We start from the raw sequence: 20,849 nt of genomic DNA on the forward strand, positions 1-20,849 counted from the left end.
AATCCTTGGTATACCTGTGAAGAGACAAGAGAACAGCAGACAGGAACACATATACTGTGACAAAAAACCATTACCCAACTCCCATTCCCCTGACCGAACTGGGGTGCCATTCATAGGCCATGCCCTTCCAAACATGATTTCAAAGGGACTAAGCCCTAATCTACCCTTAGGGAGAACGCGGATACGGAGTAGGACGAGGGGCAAAGCATCAGGCCATCGCAGTGAGGCTTCTTGGCACACTTTTGAGAGATGCCGTTTAAGGGTCTGATTGGTATGCTCCCCTACCCCACTGGCTTGCGGTCTCCAGGGCGTATGGAGTTTCCAGGGGATCTGTAAGGCATGTGAAATGCTTTGAATGATTTTTGATGCAAAATGTGTCCCGTTGTCAGATTCCATCCACAGGGGGAGTCCAAAGCGAGGAATGATCTCCTTAACAAACTTGAGGGCCACTGTTCTGGCAGTGCAATTATGGCATGGGAAGGCTTCTGGCCATCCGCTGAACCGATCCACTATGACAAGGAGATATTTGAACCCTTGGGTCCGGGGAAACTCAGTAAAGTCTATTTGCCACACTTGTCCGGGGCCCAGAGTGGGTTTTAGGGCAGCTGGTGGCACAGGATGTCCCGGTCGGGGGTTATTCTTTCGGCAGACTAAGCAGTCCGCTTGTACCTGGACAGCCAGGGGTCGGAGTCCGGAAGTGATAAAGTATTTTCCCATTAGCTGGATAAGTGCTTCCCTGCCAGCATGAGTGGTTTGATTTAGTTTCTGCAGCATTGGCTGGATCAGGCCCTTTGGTAAGAGGACCTTCCCTTCTGGGGAATGGAGCCATCCCTCCTTTTCCCGGAGACCGAGTTTGTCAGTTAGCTGTCTCTCCTCCCCAGAGTACTGAGGGGTTGGAAGCTCCCCTGCTGATGGGTTAAGGGCATGCATATGGGCGTTCTCAGTCTGAGGGGATGGCAGGGTGGCTGCATGCTTAGCTTCTCTGTCTGCCCGGGCGTTACCTCTGGCCACATCTTGATCCTTCCTTTGATGGGCTTTACAGTGTACCACCGCCACTTCCGAGGGAAGTTGTACGGCTTCTAGGAGCCGGAGGATTTGGGGCCCGTACTTGACTGGGGAGCCTTGGGCTGTCAGCATTCCCCTTTGCTTCCATAGGCCAGCATGAGCATGTAGCACACGAAAAGCATACTTTGAATCAGTAAAAATGTTGACCCGCTTTTCTTTTGACAGTTCACGGGTCAGGGCTATTAGTTCGGCAAGCTGGGCAGAGGTCCCAGCAGGCAAACCTTCAGCTTCCACAGTGTCATGGAGGGTCACAACAGCATAACCCGCTCTCCTTTGCCCATCTATTACAGTACTGCTACCATCAGTGTACCACTCATAATCTGCATTTGGGAGGGGTACATCCTTTAAATCCGGACGGCTGGAGTACTGGGTATCTATGATCTCTAAACAGTCATGTTTCTGTTCCTCTGTTTCTGGCAAAAGAGTGGCTGGGTAAAGGGAGGGGCAAGGCTGTAAGGTGACTTCAGAGTTCTCTAACAGCTTAGCCTGGTACCAAGCAGTCCGAGCCTGGGTGAGCCAAAGCCCTCCCTTTGCATCCAATAAGGCTCGGACCATATGGGGAGTATAGATTTGCATAACCCGTCCCCAATGTTAGCTTCTTGGCTTCCTCAAGCACTAGGGCAGTAGCTGCGACCGCCCGTAAACATGCCGGCCAACCCTTTGCAACCTGATCCAGTTGCTTAGAAAAATAAGCCACGGGACGTCTCCATGCTCCTAACAGCTGTGTGAGCACTCCTAGGGCCACCCCCCTTCGTTCGTGTACATACAACTGAAACGGCTTAGAGAGATCGGGCAGGCTCAGAGCCGGGGCTTCCATTAATTTTCTTTTCAGGATTTTAAATGCCCTGTCAGCCTCTGGGGTCCAATAGAAGGGGTCATGATCCACTCCTTTTACACAGTCGTACAGGGGTTTAGCCCACAGTCCAAACTCTGGGATCCAGATCCTGCAAAAGCCTGCCATACCCAGAAATGCCCTGAGCCGCTTACGATTATTTGGAGTAGGAACTTGACAGATAGCTTCCTTTCTTCTTCTTTTTTTTTTTTTCGGGTGAAAGGTGACGCTCCCCTTGCTTTAGCTGTAACCTGATCCCTTTACCTCAGACAACAGAGTTCTTAGGAGGATATTACAGTTGTCTCAATCCGGCTTGTGACTACTGAGGCACCCCTCAAAGACTGATATAAACCTGCTTGGGTTCGTTGAGAATTCCCCAGCCTGTGTTTTAAAAGCTGCTAAGTCTATTGGATTGAATGGCACATGGGTGTAAACTTGCATAGTGGTAGCCTGACGTCCGTCTGCCCCTGGGCAAGCCACAACAGTCTCGGTAAGCAAAGGATAGAGTCCCACTGAGGGGGCAATCTCTGTAACCCAAGGCATCCTACCCTTATAAGGTGCGGGTGTGGGGGCCGAAGGGGACACCGGCTCTGCCATTACAGTGGGGGTGGGGGTCTGGGGACTAACATTAGCTACTACCGAACCAGTTGGAGTCAAATTACAACTCTGCAGAATTACAGCTCTATTCTATTTTTTTAAAGCCATAAACACTTGTGCATACAAATGTTCATTCCATTTACCCATTCACTGACAAAACAAAACTAATTGGAGGATCGTGTTGTAATTAATTGACCCTCCTGGTGGCCACCACTCCTGGTCCTCTAGTTGATATTGAGGCCAGTCAACTGTACAGAATCGTTTTAATTGGCTCTTAGTCATCAGATCCGCACCAAATACCTTCCAGTTTGCTAGAATGCATTCTAGGGGCGTACACCGTTCCCTAACCCCCGAGGTCTGTCCCTGTCCCATACCTACAGGGTAACTCTGGGTGTCCCCAGGTTCCAACAGAGCATACAATCCGGATTTCAAAAGGTTCCTTCCTTATCCAAGGGACCGGTTCCTCACCGTCGCCTGCAGCTGCTCCTCCCCCATGTCTAAGGGACTGGTTCTTCACCGTTGTCCACAACTACTTCTCCACTATATGAGCGCGTTGCACCGTTGTGCCCTCCGAGATCGATCAAATCGCGTCTCCTCCGAGGCCCCGGTGAACTCACCGGTGCGCACTGGGCGTCGGTTCTCGCTGCAATCCTCGACCCCAGGAGGGGTCCGGGCAAGGCTAAATAGCAGCCTCGTCGCCCACCCAGGGACGCCAAAAGCTGTTGCCGGCACCCAGTGCCGAGAGGCTAAACAACAGCTGAGGTTGGTTTGCTACCTGGTGTGCTACACCCAATAATCACAACGGGGTGGAGAAGCAGAAAAGTTTATTTGCAGTTGCAAAAAGGTACAAGGAGAATAAAATCTCAAATCCTGCACACAGAGCAGGAAGTTACACAGGCTTTTATACATCCTTTTTCCCAGCATACTTATCCAATAGCAAGCTGCCCTAAGTATCCATATAGCCAGCCAATCCAGTTCCCAGCTAGTGCCCTTGTTCTCTGTATCATTTCTTAAACCATACATAAAGCTGCTTTATTCAGCATTGTTCTTCCATATATGCCCTGTTTGGCCTTGCTTAGTTTCAGGCAGTCTGACTCTGCAGCATATTGTTGCAGATCCTCAGCATAACTGCTGTGAGTGCCTCCAGGCGGGGAGGCCAAGGACACTTGGGCCTAGTATGCAGAGCTGCTGCGAGTGCCTCCAGGCGGGAGGGGGGGCCAAGGACACTTGGGCCTAGTGCGAGGGGGCTTCATCGACACTCGTGGTCTTCCATCCCCTCGAGTTACCTAGTGGCCATGCCCCAGTGTCCCCAACAACAGCAAGGCAAGGTCTGGAGCATAAGCAAGCAGGAAGTCTGCATCGTTGCTCAGACATCTCCTTGTGATGGCTTTCTCGTTTATATCCCGGTATGGGCAATCAGTGCGATGTGAAGGATTGCCACTCAAGCCCTGATGGGCGGTACTTCCTGTAGTGTCTAGCATCACAGGATCCCCCAGCAGAAACCTGGCTTGAGCTTCTGGTGGCAACACTAAAGTCTTGGTGGCCTGGAACTTCCTGGTTCTAGTCCTGCAGGTTGTTACATAAGGCTGTTATTAAACAGTTATTAATGACTGTTGTACCTAATTGTACTGGTTAGTATGTGTGTATGTGAGCCTGTGTTTTAAGAGACAGTTATCAAGGACCGGCCTGAATCCTGCATTGAGAACTGCGTGGATGAAGGGGCCTGCGGATGAGGTTCTCAATACAGTACCCTGGTTCTACAGATTCAAAGCAATGTATATTATACATTATGGCTTGTGTGCTGCCCCCTTAAATGCAGGCTAGAATGAAGGAATATAAAATGGAATAAAAAACCACGTCTACCTTCAAGCTGTCTTTTTTGGCTTTCCCCCCCCTTTTTAATTTATTTGTCTACAGCAATGGTTTTCAATCTTTTTTAATTTGCAGACCCCTAAAAAATTTCAAGTGGAGATGCGGCCCCCTTCAGACCTCTGAGACATAATCTGTGGACCCCCAGAGGTCTGCAGACCACAGGTTGAAAACCACTGGTCTAAAGACAAGTTTGTTTTGATCCTCTTGTCATGATAAATAAAGCAAATCTGTCAGTGTCAAACGTTTCTGCTAGGGTATCAACAGTTAATTAACATTAAGAAGCCATGGCAGTTTCTGAGAGGCAGAATTCTGATATAATTCAGTTCTGTCCACTTGGAAGCTTTTAGATGCTCTGACCATATATAATGTATTATTGTCAGTCATGTGGTAATAAAATTCATTTTGCATAATGGATGCTTGCAATGGAAAAGTGCTTGAAGGGTTTCAGTGGAGCAGACAGTCTTTTCATCTGTCTATAGTAAAGAGAAATTAAAAAATTATGGGAGTTTAAGGCATCGTTATATAAAACCCTGTAAGTGATGCTTTAAAATGCTCACAAAAATGTATTGAAAAGAGCGCTTACATTATCCAAATGTACTGCTGCGTAACAGCTGCTTTATGCCTTTACCCAACATCTTTGCATATAATTATTTACATGTAATTAGTTTTCCTACATGCTATTCATACAGAATTCAAATTTGGGAATGTTTTATTGAGTTCCAGGAAAGGCCCTATTAAGAGTCAGAAATTTCACCCTGTTTATGTTGCTGGGTACCTTAGACTTTCATCCTGCCAAACACTTATGTACATACTTCACTTTAAGCATGAGTAGTGCCACTGAAATCAAAAGCTCTTTCTGCACTGTTCCAGTTGCAAGACTGGGGCTATGATTATGATGATGATAAAGAAACTACTGTCATCCGTACTGTTGAATATATTGTAGATGTCAGGATATCATTTTATTGCTGTGATGAACATTTTGGTTATTAGAAGTGAAAAATAACTAGGACTGCTTGTGAACTACGGTACTTCTCAGTGTATATAAAGATGTCCTTTATATTTTCAAGCGTTCTTAAAGAGGCTGTGGGCAATCTATTGTGCATCTCATTGTTTTGGTACTAAGTGTCTCCAGTTATATACTTATACTTCACCGAAAGTCAAGCTCAATAACATCCACCTGACTTTATTTGCGCAGGATTGGGCCCCGTTTGTCCCCAATGAAGGCAAAGAGGGAAGCCGCAAGCTAAACTTTCTTTGTCAGTGGGGCCCAGGATTGGGCATAGGGAGACGAAGCAATTTTTTTTTTTAAGTAACAGCACGGAACCCGCTGGTGCCTGTTTGAGGACTGATGGAAACCAGGGGACGGAGGGCGTCGGGTTTGCGGATTGCGGGGAAGGGAGGCCAGGAGCCATGATTCAAAGAAAGCGAGGCTGGCTGGCGGACTTGTGCCGGCTCTCCCCGGCTGGGGGCAGGAGAGCGGCGAGGCTTCCCCGGGGAGATGCGGCGGGAGGGACACGGGGCTGGAGAGAGGGGCAAGGCGGGGCTACGGCGGCGCGAGACAGGCTGTCCTGCCTGCAAGGGTGGGGCTGCGATCCCGCCCCCTGCGTGTCTCCTCCCGCCGGGCAGCGTTTTACCGGCTGGGCCCCGCTCACAGGCCGCCAGCTGCCGCCGCCGGGCTCCTCAGCCCCAGGCGCCAAGCCCGGCCCCGCCTCCCGCCTCCGCGGGCTTGGCGCGTTGAGCCGCCTTCGCGCGCCCCGCGCTCTGGAACCGGCTTCTAAAGTAAACAGCGCCCCGGCGGCGGCAGCCCCTGCCCGGCTCCGCAGCGCCCCCGCCCCGGGCTTGCAGAGGATGGCGGAGGGCGCGGAGGCTGCCCCGAACAGCAGCCGCTTGTACCAACCCATCACCCAGTGGTGGGTGCCGCCGGCCCCCGCCCTGCCGGGGAGGGAGCCTCCCTTTCCCCGCTGCATGGACTGACCCTCGGGGTGGTTTGCAAAAGGAGCCAGACCTGGGCTTTAGCAGCCCCAGAGCCAGGGCGGCAGATGCCAACCACTGCTCTGGCACCCCTCGGCATGGGGCGGAAAGGGGCGTTATACTGGCCACGGCTCTGGCACCCCCATGACATGGAGGTGATGCACCATGTGTGGCTTTGGTACCCGCACTGCTGGGCTATTTGTGATGAGATGTGGCCACCACTTTGCATGACATAGTAGGTGACAGGCCATCGTGCTGTTTTGACACTTGCAGATATAGGGGTGAGCACACCATGTGCCCCTTGGGTACCCAGAGAGTAGGCCCTGCGTTGCAAGGAGGGATATTATGTAGTTTAGTTTAACTCTTGCTCCTTGGTATAGCTTCATAAGATACAAATCTTGATTGTTATGGGGGTCCTATATGCTCAAGTTATGGAAACAGTTCCAGTAGGGCATAAATTGTATAGTGCAGAACAGTAGCTCTGACACCAGAAACTGCCGATAACGCTGACTACCTGGTCTCCCCGCTTAATGTATATTGGCATGTGTGGCTACAGAGCTGTGCCTCAGTGTCACCTATTTTAAATGATGATGCATGGAAGGTGTAATGATGGTTAAAGAGGACAATCCTCTAGTTCTTAGTGGCAAGCTTTTAAAATGCTGTATGAACGGCAGCAGGACTGTACAGCCGATGCATGTTGGCATGTAGAGTGCAGTAACAAATAGTGAATCAGCACCTGTATTTTCTTGAGGTTGCATTGTCTTGAGGCTAAAATGATGGTTGTGGCAAATGTTGGTGTGAGTTCTTGTGTGATGGGATAAAGTTATCATAATCATTTTTCATTGGACAGTCCTAATTTCCATGCATTCATCTGTCCTGTGTTATTCAACACCCACTTGGCAAAATGCCTCGTGTGTGATAGTGGTGTTTCGTTTAAAAATTGGGAAGGGACAGTGATGTAATACAGCAGTGAGACACAATATTAACATGTCATGCAATGTAACAGCTACTTGTCAAGAAAATAAATTTAGAAAAAGTTAAAATCCCCAGTGGTCTGGGGTATCTTCTCCTAGAAAAATTAGTTTCCTTTTTATTTTCCTTCTTCACAATTTTTTGGCATTTGGTACCTATTACATAGGGCTGTTCTTTCATTTTTGGCAGGACAGTTAACTAGTGTATGACACTGTATAGAGCAGAAAACCTTCTGGTATTGCCTCTCTGTCTTTCCAAGCCACATCACATCTATCATTTTGATTCTAGGCTGTGGACTGTAATATCTTTGTCAACTTTATTTAAAACAACAACACAGCACATTCAAGGATTTTAAATTGACACTACCTACTGATCTTAATTCTGTATATGCCCCCATTATGGTAATATGTGAACACCTCATAATATTTTTATTCTCACAGTATACCTGTGAGGTAGAGAAATAGAAATAATAGTATTTTACAGATGGGGAACTGAGACACAGAGAGGCTAAGTGACTTGTCCAAGGTCACACAGGAAGTCTGTGGCAGAGCAGGAACTTGAATACTGGTCACATGAGTCCAAGGCTAGCTCCTAACCACTCACTACCGTCCTTTCTCCTCAATGAGCTCATAGATCACCATCTTATATTCTTTCTTTGATAAGTTTATAAAAGTTTGAGTTTTATTTTCTGTTTGGTATGTTGACAATAAAAAACCACAAGATTTTGGTCCAAAAGTAGTCTAATACTAGGCATGAAAGCTGGTATAATAGACTGGTGGACCTAGCTGCGAAGGAAAGGATCACCAGTGTCGGCCTTTGGGGTGGGCCGTCCGGGCCCCTGCCCGGGGCGGGCCGCCAAAGAGGGCGACATGCGCAGGGTTTGGATTCCCACCTGACCTGCTGAGGGCCAGGTGGGCTGACGGAAGCGGCAGGCAGGCGAGCAGCAGAGCTGGAGGCGGGGGGAGAGACCTGAGCTGCAGTTGGACAACCAGCCGTGGGAGCCAGGTGACTCCTCCAGAGCAGGGGTTCCCCTCCTCCCCCCACTGCTGTTCCTGTCCCTCCCTCCTCCCCAGAGCCACCCCTATCCACTCCGGACTGGGAGCATCCTCCTGTCTGCTGGGGTGGGGTGGGGGGCGGCTAATGTCAGGGTGTCCCCCTCACCCATGCACCTGATTTCCACTGAGCTGGGGTGATGGCACAGGGGGAATCTGTGTGTGTGCTGCTGCCGCTCTGGGTCTAGAGCTGCTGTACACAAGCCTTCAGGCTCCTGACCCTGAGTGCTTTCTTAAAGAGCCAGCACACTCATACACTCAGGCACACACACATTCACCTCAGCACAACACACACTGTCTCTGTCTCTCTCACACACACTCACCCTCTCTCTCTCTCCCTCCCTCCCCAACACACACAACACCAGGGCTCCCTGCATTCAGGTCACTTCCCCTCCTGGGCTATGCTGAGGCATCAGCAGCTGCTGCTCTCCTGTTCTCTCCTTATGCAGCCCAGAGGGTGCCTGGGGCAGAGGAGCAGCAGTCCAGTGGGGGAGTGAGCAACAATGCCAGCTGCTTTGTGTATCCAGGTGGGTCTGTTTCCCCATGTGAGTGCAGGAGGGGGATGCAGGGGTTAGGGGCTCAGGAGAGAGGTGCAGGGGGTAGGAGTGGAGGGGGCACCGTGAAGGGGTTGGGCCACAGGAGAGAGGTGCAGGGGTTGGGGTGAAGGGGGCACAGTGCAGGGGTAAGGGGCACAGGAGGGGAGTGCAGGGGTTGGGGTGAAGGGGGCACAGTGCTGAGGTTAGGGGTGCAGGAGGGAGGTGCAGGAGATAGGAGCGAAGGGGTGCAGGGATTAGGGGCACAGGTGGGGAATGCAGGGGTTGGAGTAAGGGGGCATGCACAGTGCAGGGGTTAGGGGTGCAAGAGGGAGGTGCAGGGATTAGGTTGAAGGTGAAACAGTGCAGGGGTTGCGGGGGAAGGGAGGGTGGGGAGCCCATGGGCAGTGGAGGGGCAGGAGCACCAAAATACAAGTTTGCCCAGGGTGCCATTTTCCCTAAGGCCGGCCCTGAGGATCACATACAATGGACAGCAAACCCTGGAAAAATATGGGTCTACTTGAGACAGTTTCCTACAACTGGTCAACTAAACAGCTCTGCAAGAGACCTGGTTGAAAGATGGGAGATAAATCGACACACTCCCTTTCCTCTTTATCTCTTTTCTCCCCTGCCGCCCTTTTCTTGCTTGATTTTTATTTCCTTAGTGTTTGTTTGTTTGTTTAGATATGTGCCACAAAAATCCATGTGCTGGAAATATTGTAGTTAATACATGGGAATCCAAGCGTTGCATTTTTTTCTTCGCCTTTTCTCTTTTCTGATGCATAGTACTTCTGTACTTCTTTTATATGTTGGCACCTAGAATATGTTTGGTATGTTTTAAGAAAAAAGATTGGAAAAAAAAATAACTAAAAACAAAAGTAGTCTAATACTATGTCAATAAATAATTAAATGCAGAGGCAAAGCTATTGGAAAAAATCATTGAAGTACAAAACTTGCATTCTCGTCTCCTAGAAAACTGCCTAAAACCCTAAAGAAATTAATCTCTGTTGTAATTCAGTGGATTTCAGTGGTGGTATACCTGGGATGAATTTGGATCCAGGTTTAATGCCTCAGGGAAGAATGATCAATTCTTAAGGGTTTTCCAATGGTTCTTTACCCAGGAGAAGAGAGGATTTCTGGTGGCTGGGAGGCAAGGTTTAGTCAAGACTCTTCACTAGACCGAATACTATTTCCTCACCCCCATGATGGGAACACCCCATTATCTCAGCATGCCCTTTGCCTGTTCACTACCTTGATGCTGGTTGCTCATACCTGCCTCTAGCTGTGAAGCATTTCATTCACAACAGGCAGTCAAGCTGGAGGTGGTGAGAAACTGGCAGGAAGCACAGAGCAGCTGTGTGCAGGGAGGTAAGGCCAAGCAGTACTCTCAGGTGGTGGGCTGAGTGACAATCTGAGGTTGTAGAATTGTTTGGTGGATGGGGGCATAGGCTGCAAACGGGTGAGAGGTAGGCCTGCGGGGGGGTCTCTTTAAAAGGGAGAGAGCAGAAGTGGGGAGAAAAGAGAGGAGGCACGAGTAAGAAGCTGAGTTGAAACAGATCCAGTCCCTCACATTAGAATACTCAGAAGTAATGTTCTTTCTCAGTTATATCAAATAATCTGTTTCAGCCAACCAGATTGTTGGAATCCTAACCCATTAGGATAAAAGATAAAGCAGAAAGAGATGTTAGCCAGCCTGAAATCAGGTTGTTAATAAAAATAGCCAATGCTATTTTAAAACCTGTACTTCATGGATAAGCTAGTGCTTATAAGTCTGTTTTCTAAAGCAGTTTGAATGCCAGTAAAGGTACTATGAGTAACTGACACTCTGCTAAAATAATTAAATTGACATAAATTATTTGGTATAACAGAAATAAAGTCGCTGTAATAGAACATTTTCATATGATCCATGAGTCATTCTTTGAAAATTAATCTTTTCCCTGTCTCAACATTTATTTCCCACAAATGCGTCAGTTTTGCTTCAGTATTTGTGCTACAGGAGGTATTATTCTTAGACAGCCTGGATGCCATTGGCATTATCCCTTAATTAAACTGTATTTTTCTGGTGGTGATAATAACTTAGGATAACAAGAAACTATCTTCAAAATCTTCCTCATCTTACTCACACAAGTAGTTTACTTTACTTTAATGTGACCACTCAGGTGAGTAAGGTGAGTGGGATTTGGCCCAAGGACAAGCATTTAAGCCAGGGTTTGGCAACCTTTGGCACGCGGCCCATCAGCGAAATCCACTGGCAGGCTGGGGCGGTTTATTTACCTGCAGCATCCACAGGTTCGGCCAATTGGAACTCCCGTTCCAGGCCAATGGGGGCTCCGGGAAGTGGCGTGGGCTGAGGGATGTGCTGGCCACCGCTTCCCACAGCCCCCATTGGCCTGGAACGGCGAACCGCAGCCATTAGGAATTGCAGTCGGCCGAACCTGCAGACACTGCAGGTAAACAAACCGTCCTGGCCTGCCAACAGATTTCCCTGATGGGCTGCTTGCCAAAGGTTGCCAATCCCTGATTTAAGCACATCAAGAGCAGTCTGGATATCAGGAGTGATACTGAGTAGTAATATCAGACTAAATTCTGCTCTCTTCTATACTTGTGCTAAAATCAGTGGGATTTCACAGGTGTGAATGAGAGTAGAATTTGGCCCTTTGTATTCTGGTAAGGTCTAACTTTTGTAACGCCCTGTTATACAGCATCTTTTAAAAATGAAAACAGATAATTAATATATTACATTTGGTTGTGGAGCCTTTTATATTTGCATTATACATTAGAAGATCACAGTAGTTTCCCATTTTAGAGATACTAATACTTTTCCATGTCAGTTTTAACTTTGTTATGATACTATTAAACTATAGTATAAAAAAAACCTGCATAGTATCTGATAGGTTTGTTGCTCTGTGGAGTATATTCACACAACCTCTTGATACATATGAACTGATAGGTCTTCCAATGGGAATTCAAAGGAACTTGAGAACAGTCTCTTATTCATATATGTGAGGATGTACCATTTTCTTTAGAATATGGATCCACTTAGAAGTAGTGGATGTGATTCTGATCTCACACTGTTGCAGATTAGGAATAACTCTATGGAAATCAGCAGAGCTGTACCAGTGTAAACCTGGAGTGATATCAGAATCAGGCCAATAACATTTAACATTCTAATCTTGATACTATAATTTGATACAAATTTTGTACCATTTTGTTTTAAAGGATAGCGGATAATTTCTATGTTTGTGAAGGATACAGCATACCCCGTTGTCTACTTTATGAAATGTATATAGAGAATTGCACTCAGAATGCTCAGACTCAAGTAAATCCTGCTACATTTGGAAAGGTACAAAGCACATTGCTTTTATAGCATATATGGGGTTTAAGATAATGGGCTGAGACCTTGTGTAAATTCATAAAGAGATACTTGTACAGGGTTTGATCATGTTGCAAACTAAGGGAACTTAATTTACAGACAAGGATAAGTAGTTATGCAATAAGATACCTTCAATGTAGAATTCTGGGAGAGATTTTGTTTGAAAGCTGCTATCCTATCTCTTGGTATAATACCCTCTTTGGCTCGCTTGGGGAATTTTATCTGCATTATTTTCTCTCTGAGGTAAGGTCTACATTCAAAACTTTTGCTGGTATTGTAATGTTGATTAGAGATGTGATTTTTTTTTTTAAATGACATTTCTATACCTGCAAAAGCTCTAAACACAGCATAGATGAAATTATACCAGCAAAAAAGTCCTTTTGCTAGGACAGCTTATTTTATTCTTCAAACTGGTATAAGAGTTAAATTGTGTCTACAATAGGAAGGTTTGCCAGTATAGCTATACCAACAAACCTCTCAGGTGTAGACTGAAAACTTTATATTTCATGTAAACAATTAGCACTGTATTTTTTTTGTCCAAGCTTTGATGCTGCAAAGCATCCTCGTCTTCATGTTGTTTATCAGTTTAAAAAAAAATTAAATTTACTTATGAAGATTTTTGCGCCACACACAGAATATGTGTGTGTTTATAGAATCATCCAAGCAAAGCAAGATGCAGGAGTAAAAGAAGTCCTTTAGACAATGTCACTCTTCAAATAGTCTGGAGCTTTTATAGCCAACAGGGGAATTATCTTTTAAGACCCAAATCATTCAGTCCTAACAAACAGATGCATACCTGCTTAACTTTATTCATGTGATTAAAGAAAAAATAACATTTTTGACTATCGTTACCCTATGCATTGTTTGCTCAAAATTTCCCACTATTGCTACCACTGGTGCAACTCCACTGGTATTCAAGCTGTTAGGCCTTGTCTTCACACTTACTTGCCACTGTTTAATTAGAAGTATTTTTTTTAATCAGTTTAGTTTAGTTGTACAATTGTATGTAGCTATTCTTATTTCAGTTTCAGAGTAGTTTATTGTTGTTTCACAGGATTAAGCTAAATCAAAATAAGCAACTCTTAAACCAAAATATGGCACACAAACTTGCAGTGGTTTAATGAAATGGGTTTTAAAAGACACATTTTGTTAAACTGGTGCAAATTGGTGTGTAGACAAGTCAAGGGATGAAATCCTTGTCTTATTGAAGTGAATGGGAATTTTACCATTGACTTCATTGCGAGGATTTCACCCCAAGACCTTTAGGGTATGTCTACGCTGGAATAAAAGACCTGTGGCATGGCTGCTGAGCTGGCCCAGGTCAGCTGACTTGAGTTCGCAGGACTCGGACTGTGGGGCTAAAAATTGCTATGTAGACATGATTGGGCTTTGGCTGGAGCCTGGGTTCTGGGACCCTCCCCATTTACGGGGTCCCAGAACTCAGGCTCCAGCCCATGTCTGAATGTGTACACAGCAGTTTTACAACCCAGCAGCCCAAGCCCCATGAGTCCGAGTCAGTTGACCTGGGCCAGCTGCAGGTGTTTAATTGCTGTATAGATAAAGCTCCTTTATTTTTACTATTGTGTCATCAAACTCAGTTTAAATCAAATAGAGGTAACACGGTGGTAAAAATGCTGGCAGACACTACCAACGTGGTTACATTAGAACTCCCATCATTACTACCAATGTGGGAGCTGCATCTTAGGGCAATTGGGGAAAAAAAATGTTTAGTATAGACAAGGCCTTTGACACCAAACAACTTCATACCTGATTCATTATGTTCCTACACTGGACAACGAAGACTCGCACGGTTTATCTAGAGTAGATGCATTGTGTATTTGATGATCTGTTCCTGTTCTAAAAGGGAAAGGTAGCATGAGCTCTCTTGTTTTGTCTGTAGCTTTATATGATAGCTCATACTCCTACTGTGTGTGTAATAATAGCAATTTGGATTATTACACTTACAGGCTTACATGGTGCTAATCTTGAGAGGCGCCGAATGATTTCAATTTACATTTCCTTCAATATGAGCAAAGGGATACTCAGCAACTTGATGAACTTGATAAAAAAAAAATTGATAAGTCAAACCCGATCCTGCAAGCGTGAGAAGGCTAACTAAAGTCATTGGGGCTACTTGTGTGAGTAAGGTGTGCCAGACTGGGCTTCATATTGGCAACATATTGGAGATGCACACCAGCTAATTCAGCAATTACTATTTGAGTGTTATTGGGAGAACAGGTATCACAGCAGTTTGTGAGGGGATGTGCAGTAATGGAAACAATTAGAGGAAAACAAATCAGATAAATCTTTATATGTTAATATGACTCACCCAGGTAACTCTTATCTTTTGTGTTTTTTAGCTTGTTCGCTTAGTTTTCCCAGATCTGGGGACCAGAAGGCTGGGCACAAGGGGAAGTGCCAGGTATTATTTATTTATTTCATTTATTGCTTTATTTTAAAATGTTAATTACACCCTTTTGGGGGGGGGAAATAATATAAATAACTGTATCCTCAGCTCTGTTAACTTGAGACCCTGCTCTACCCTAGCTGAGGTTCTTGTTGAATGTCTGTAATAAATCACAAGAACAGCTGTATTGTGATTGATGGTGTTACCAGTAAACTAAAGTAGGATTAATTTAATGAAAGTCACCATATCCAAGCTGTTTTTTAGCATATGAATTCAAGATAATTTTAATTTTTAAAACTTAAAAAACACTATTTAAAGTACTCTGGTGCTTTTGAAGCACCGACTTGTGTTAGGGGGGTGCAGAAGCTCATTACCCTAGTAAGGCGCTCCAGAGGCATTGTGTCTGAGGGAGGCAGAGTGATTCTTGTGATCAGGTAAGCCCAAGGACTCTTATTTTGACCAGTCCTATGCAAGAGGCCCTAAAGGCAGGGAGTCTCTTCTGTCCCTGTGCACCCATTGAGTGGCCCTTCACAATCTGGCTCATAATGGAACTGTTATAAACTGTTACTGGCTCCCTGATGGATTTCCCCCTCCCCCACACCGAGCATGGAGAGAATTGAGTCCCATTGACTTTTAATCCATTGATTTAATGTCCAAATTCATAACCGCTGAACAGAAGAAAAAAATGATTTTTTTTCAAGGCCTTCAGGTATGCCAATTGCATGAGAATTTTGCTTAATAAAGATGAAAGGACTGCAATTAAAATACTGATTCTGAAAGTGGCATATGTTTACTTAGATCGTCTAACAAATCTTCTGTATCAGCCTGGCCCCATCACTTTCAATTACTGTGGTGCCATTCTCACATTAGATGTTTGACTAATACACATAGCTGGTGCCAGAGCAAACTAGGTCCTTTACACCAGCATAGTATCAGCACAGTGAAGCTCTGACATACACCCACATGCACAGTCTGACACATCCCCTAACCTGGGATTAGGGGTGGCTGGTACACAAACTGCCTACACTGGTTTTATGCCATGCACTCAAATCGGGGCGGGGGGGGGGACACCGGATAATTTCTACCACGGAATATTGAAAGAACTGGCACAGGGGATTACTAGTATTGCACCAAGGATTTTTAATAAATCTGTCTATTTGGGGGTAGTACAATATGACTAGAGAATAGCTAACATCATACCTATATTTAATAAAGGAGAAAAAATGTGATCTGGGCAATTTTAGTCTGACTTCATCGGTATGCAAGATTTTAGAACTAACTGTGAAGGGAAGAATAATGAAATTCGTAGAGGTAAATGGTAAAGGGAGTGCAATGCAACATGGGTTTACCAAAGAAAGATCATGCCAGAGTAACCTGATTTTCTTCTTTTAGAAAATAATGTTTTGGGTTTTTTTGAAGAGGGTAAGGTAAGGAAAATGCAGCAGGTCTAATATATTTGGACTTCAGTAAAACATTTGACACAATACCACATGGAAAATTAGTAGTTAAATTAGGGATGATGTGGCTCAGTACAAACATAGTAAGGTGGATAAGGAATTGGCTAAACTGGAGAAGGCATTGTTTTGTGCTGAAAGGTGAATTATCGGACTGAGGGAAGTTACTCATGGAGTTCCTCAAGGATCAGTCTTGGAACCAATCTTATCCAATATTTTTATTAAATATGAAAAGTAGGAGTGTGCTAGTGAAATTTGCTGATTATACTAAGTTGGGAGGCAACATCAATACACAGGAGGATTGGAACATTATACAGGAAAATCTGGATGATCCTGAAGACTCAAATAACAGAAATGGGATGAAATTCAATAGTACCAAGTGCTCAGTCATACACTTAAGGTGATCACAGGATGACAGTGAGCCACCAATATCATGCAGCTGTAAAAAAGGCAAATGGCAAATGTGATCCTAGCATGAATTAGGCAAGGCATTTCCAGTAGAGATAGGGAAGTATTAATGCCATTGCACAAGGTGCTGGTAAGACCTCACTTGAAATATTGTGTACAATTCTGGTCACTCATGTTCAAGAAAGATTAATTTAATCTGGAACAGGTGCAGAGAAGAGCTACTAGGATGACACGGGAATGGAGGATCTATCTTATGAGAGTAGACTGGACAAGCTCAGCTTGTTTAGCAAAAAGAAGGTTGAGGGAGGATATAATTGCTCTCAATAAATACAAATGGGGATTAAATACTAGAGAGGGTGAAAAGTTATTTATGCTAAAGGACAATGTTGGCATTAGAACAAATGGGTATAAACTGGCCATTAACAAATTCAGGCTGGAAATTAGAAGAAGGTTTCTAACCATCAGAAGAGTGAGGTTCTTGAACAGCCTCCCAGTAGGAGTTGTGGGGGCAGACCACTTAATTAGATTTAAGAAAGAGCTGGATAAATTTATGAGTGCAGTTGCATGACAGGGTTATTTATTATGATGATGAGGGCTAGGTTCAACAGCTCTGGAGTTCACCTCTGGTTTAAGTCCTATGTTCCTACAGCTCATGCTTCAGGATTTTAGCCAGCCGCCCAGCAGAGGTCAGGAAGGAAGTTCCTCCCTCCCCGCCCCTAGTATACTTGGGGGGATTTTTTTTTTTAATCTTCTTCCACTGAAGCATCTGGATATGGGACACAATGCAGGGAGGGCCAGGGACCTGAAGTAGCACAGAGCATTCATTCTCAGGTGCTTGGCTGGCTGGGGCTTGCTAATATGCTCAGGGTCTAACTGATCACCATACTTGGGATCAGGAAGGAATTTCCCTCCAGGTCAGATTGACAGTCATCTTGGAGGTTTTTTGTTTTCTTCTGCAGCCTGTGGGTGAGTCACTTGCCAGGACCATCTGGGTATATCAGTCATTTCCCCTGATATTGTGGGGCCTTAGGCACTGGTGCACCATGTTCTCTCCTATACTCTACTTGTGGCACATAATAGACTAGTCTCCTGTGGGTTGTAATATGTTGGTTTCGTCATGGGCGCCAGATGGACCTCCCCTTTGGGGAGGCTAGCCCCATGCCCTGCCCCTTCTGCATGAGGCCCCACCCCCCATGGCAGGAGCCAGGAGCCCGGAGCCCCGCCACCCCTCCACTCCTGCGGTGGGAGAAGTCCTGGGCTGGCTGGAACCTTGAGCCCCCTCCTCACCCACCACCTGAGGAGCCCCAGGCCGGCCCTAATCCCAGGCCAGCCCCGGCTGGCCCAAGCAGCCTCAGTCCAGCGTCCTGTGGCAACGGCTCCAGCCAAGGAAACCAGAGCCTTCCCTGACCCATTATACCCGCCGCCCAGGGGGTTTCGTTTTAGTTGTTGGGTTAGTGTGCGGTTGCTGGGTGGGTTGATGGGCTGTGCTATACAGAAGGTCAGACTAGATGATCTAGTGGTCCCTTCTGGCCTTAAACTCTATGAGCAGGGCCGGGCCCAAGCGCCCCCCCCCCCCCCCCCAAAAAAAAAAAAAAAGCCAGAGTGCAGCCAAAGCGGAGGGAAAAAAAAAAAGGGCCAGAGTGCCGCCCCTTGAAAAGTGCCGCCCAAGCACGGGCTTGGTTTGGTGGTGCCTAGAGCCGGCCCTGTCTATGAGAGAGTAACCCTGAGCAAAGGGGAAATTTCTGCTGGCTTAGTATGGTCAGAATTGGGCCCACTAAGTATTGTTTACTGTCCAATAGGTATCACGTAAAAAGCCAGTGGGGAAATGGCACTTCAGAAGCTGTACAGTGGCATGACAGCAGTGTGAACAGTGGTTCCACACCACCCCAGTATCAACAAGAGGTGCCAGTGCTTAGTGGGGGATTTCAAAAAACAAGAGATTTAATTCCTCAGGCAGCAACTGGACAGGTGGCATCCTTAACTGGAAGTGGTTTTAATCTTCCATGACTGGAGATGGGAGGCCAGATCCTCAGTTGGTATAAATTCGTGTAACTCCACTGAAGTAGCTTCTTTGACCTCAATGAGGATCCTGCCCTAGTCTCTGTGCTTCTGCTGTATAGGTTGACTGCACTCCCCACACTGCCCCAGGGTTGACAGTTTTTAAAAAACAAACACTTTATTATTAGATTACAAAGGCTGTTTTAAAAAGTGATTGTAAAGTTATTTTTTAAAAAAAAGTTTGTCAAAATGTGCTTATTCAAACATTAGACAAAATAAGATTTAAACAATTTAAAAAATAAATACAGTTTTCTACCTTTGTTTTCTTATTTCAAAACAATTGTGAGCTGCTTGCGGAATACAGATGTGAGTTCAGAGATGACTTGGTCTTGCAAACTGTATACTTGTCAGTCCATCACATTTTGTATTTTTTTAGGTATCACTACGATGGAATACATATCAAGAAGAGCTCTTCCTTCTATGCTCATTATTGCTATCTTCTGGCTGAAAAAAAAAATCACAGGTTTGGTTTTAAATGTTCTTAATTATAAAAGGTGCATTAATACAATTTTCTTTAAAATCTGCTTCATTGCCTACTGAAAATTGATAACAGAATTGCATTTTCCTATAATAATGCAATCTAATTAAATATTGTCATTAATACAAAGGCTCCAGTTTTAAAAAGTGGCAGTTGCACACCTAATTGAACACAAAATCACACTTCCATGCACTTGACATTTTCAACAGATGGCTCTTAAGTGCAGGAAATCTATGACAAAACTAAAACAAGAGCTTAAAAATGCTGAGAAACTAAATAAGATCAAAAATATAAGTGGTCAGCACCAGTGGTGTGAACACTTATTTAATCATCCTAGTGCATCTTGATTGCTAATCCTCACAATTTAAGCAATGTATTGGCACTTACAGTAATTGTGATTTATTGAAATGCATTCTATTTGTAGTTTTGTTTTCTGTTTCTTACCATTCAAATTAATGCGGGATAGTCTTTACTTTGAAAAGGCCTACTTTTGATTTGGTTTCCTTTGTATTACAGTTTTAGAGTTAAAAAGAGAGCCACAAAAAGGGTGCAACTGTGAGAAAATACACACAACAAAAGAGAACAAATTAAATGTGAAAAATAAAACAGTCTAAAAATATGGTACAATGTAAGACTCCTGCAGACTCTTGTCTATGGGCAAAGGGCTTGATCGTGTCCCATTGAAGTCGATGGAAGTTTTTCCATTGACTGCAATAGGAGCACGATCAGATCCACAGTTCTCCACCGTGAGTAGTCCTGAGTACTCATGGCAGTAAGCACTATGCCTGCTATTTCCAGGATCAGGCCAATAGTTTAAATTGGCCTGATCCTGGAAATTGTCGGGCTGATTCTCCACTGACTTGCACTTTCATGCCTGTGCAAAGTGGATATAAAATGCTACGAAATCAAAGTTCACTCATTAACAGTGTTTGCAACCATTTCTCATTCACTTTCTACAGGAGGAGTAGGATGTCCCAGCAGATAGGGTGCTAGGCTGTGACTAAGGAGACCTGGGTTAAATTCTCTGCTTCTCCACTGTCTTCCTGCATAAACTTGGGCAAATGGTCATTTAGGGTACGTTTACGCTGCAAAAAAACCCCAACCCTGCGGTGTGAGTCCAGGTCAACTGACTGGGCCTTGTGCTCCGGGGCTAAAAATAGCCATGTAGATATTTGGGCTCAGGCCAGAGCCTGGGCTCTGAAATCCGCCAAGGGGATGGTCTCAGAGCCCAGACTCCAGCCCAAACCCGAATGTCTGCACAGCTATATATCCCTGCAGCACAGTTTACCAAAGCTCTGAGACTCACTGCCATGGGTTTCTTTTCTTTTTCTTTGGTTGCTGTTTGCAGTACAGATGTACCTATAGTCTCTCTGTGCCTTCATTCCCCATCTGTAAAATGGGGATAATATCACTTCCCTACCTCACGAGGTGTTGTGAGGATAAATACATTAACGACTGTGAGGCGCTCAGATACTATGGTAATGGGAGCCATCTAAATACTTATGATACTATATATAGGGTGACCAGATAGCAAGTGTGAAAAATCGGGACGGGGGTGGAGGGTAATGGGCATCTCCGTAAGACAAAGACCCAAATATTGGGACAGTTCCTATAAAATCGGGACATCTGGTCACCCTAACTATAAATGACTATATGAGCTGCAAGGGAATGGAAAATTAGACCCCATCACTTTGACTGTGCACCCTGTTACACCAGTTTTACAGCAGTGTAACCGCAGTGAAGTCAGAGGAGTGACGCTGGCATAAAACTGGTGGAA

At 45.3% G+C, this 20,849-nt stretch overlaps 1 protein-coding gene and 1 long non-coding RNA gene across 2 annotated transcripts in view; one reads left to right on the forward strand and one right to left on the reverse strand.

Annotated features, from left to right (window-relative positions):
• Positions 1 to 6,147: 6,147 nt before the first annotated feature.
• RFX8 (regulatory factor X8) overlaps positions 6,148 to 20,849 on the forward strand; it is a 48,617-nt gene continuing 33,915 nt past the window's right edge. Inside the window, exons 1-4 of the mRNA XM_074945264.1 lie at positions 6,148 to 6,276; positions 12,114 to 12,237; positions 14,628 to 14,689; positions 18,971 to 19,057. Of these exons, the coding sequence (XP_074801365.1) occupies positions 6,215 to 6,276; positions 12,114 to 12,237; positions 14,628 to 14,689; positions 18,971 to 19,057 (335 nt within the window). The 5' untranslated portion in view covers positions 6,148 to 6,214. The remainder of the gene's footprint in view (positions 6,277 to 12,113; positions 12,238 to 14,627; positions 14,690 to 18,970; positions 19,058 to 20,849) is intronic.
• Positions 18,977 to 20,849, reverse strand: part of LOC141982844 (uncharacterized) — a 65,433-nt gene continuing 63,560 nt past the window's right edge. The window contains exon 3 of the long non-coding RNA XR_012638231.1: positions 18,977 to 19,038. This is a non-coding gene — a long non-coding RNA (uncharacterized LOC141982844). The remainder of the gene's footprint in view (positions 19,039 to 20,849) is intronic.

This window comes from Natator depressus, chromosome 1, assembly GCF_965152275.1.
Source record: "Natator depressus isolate rNatDep1 chromosome 1, rNatDep2.hap1, whole genome shotgun sequence".
In the NCBI taxonomy this organism is placed as follows: Eukaryota; Metazoa; Chordata; order Testudines; family Cheloniidae; genus Natator; species Natator depressus.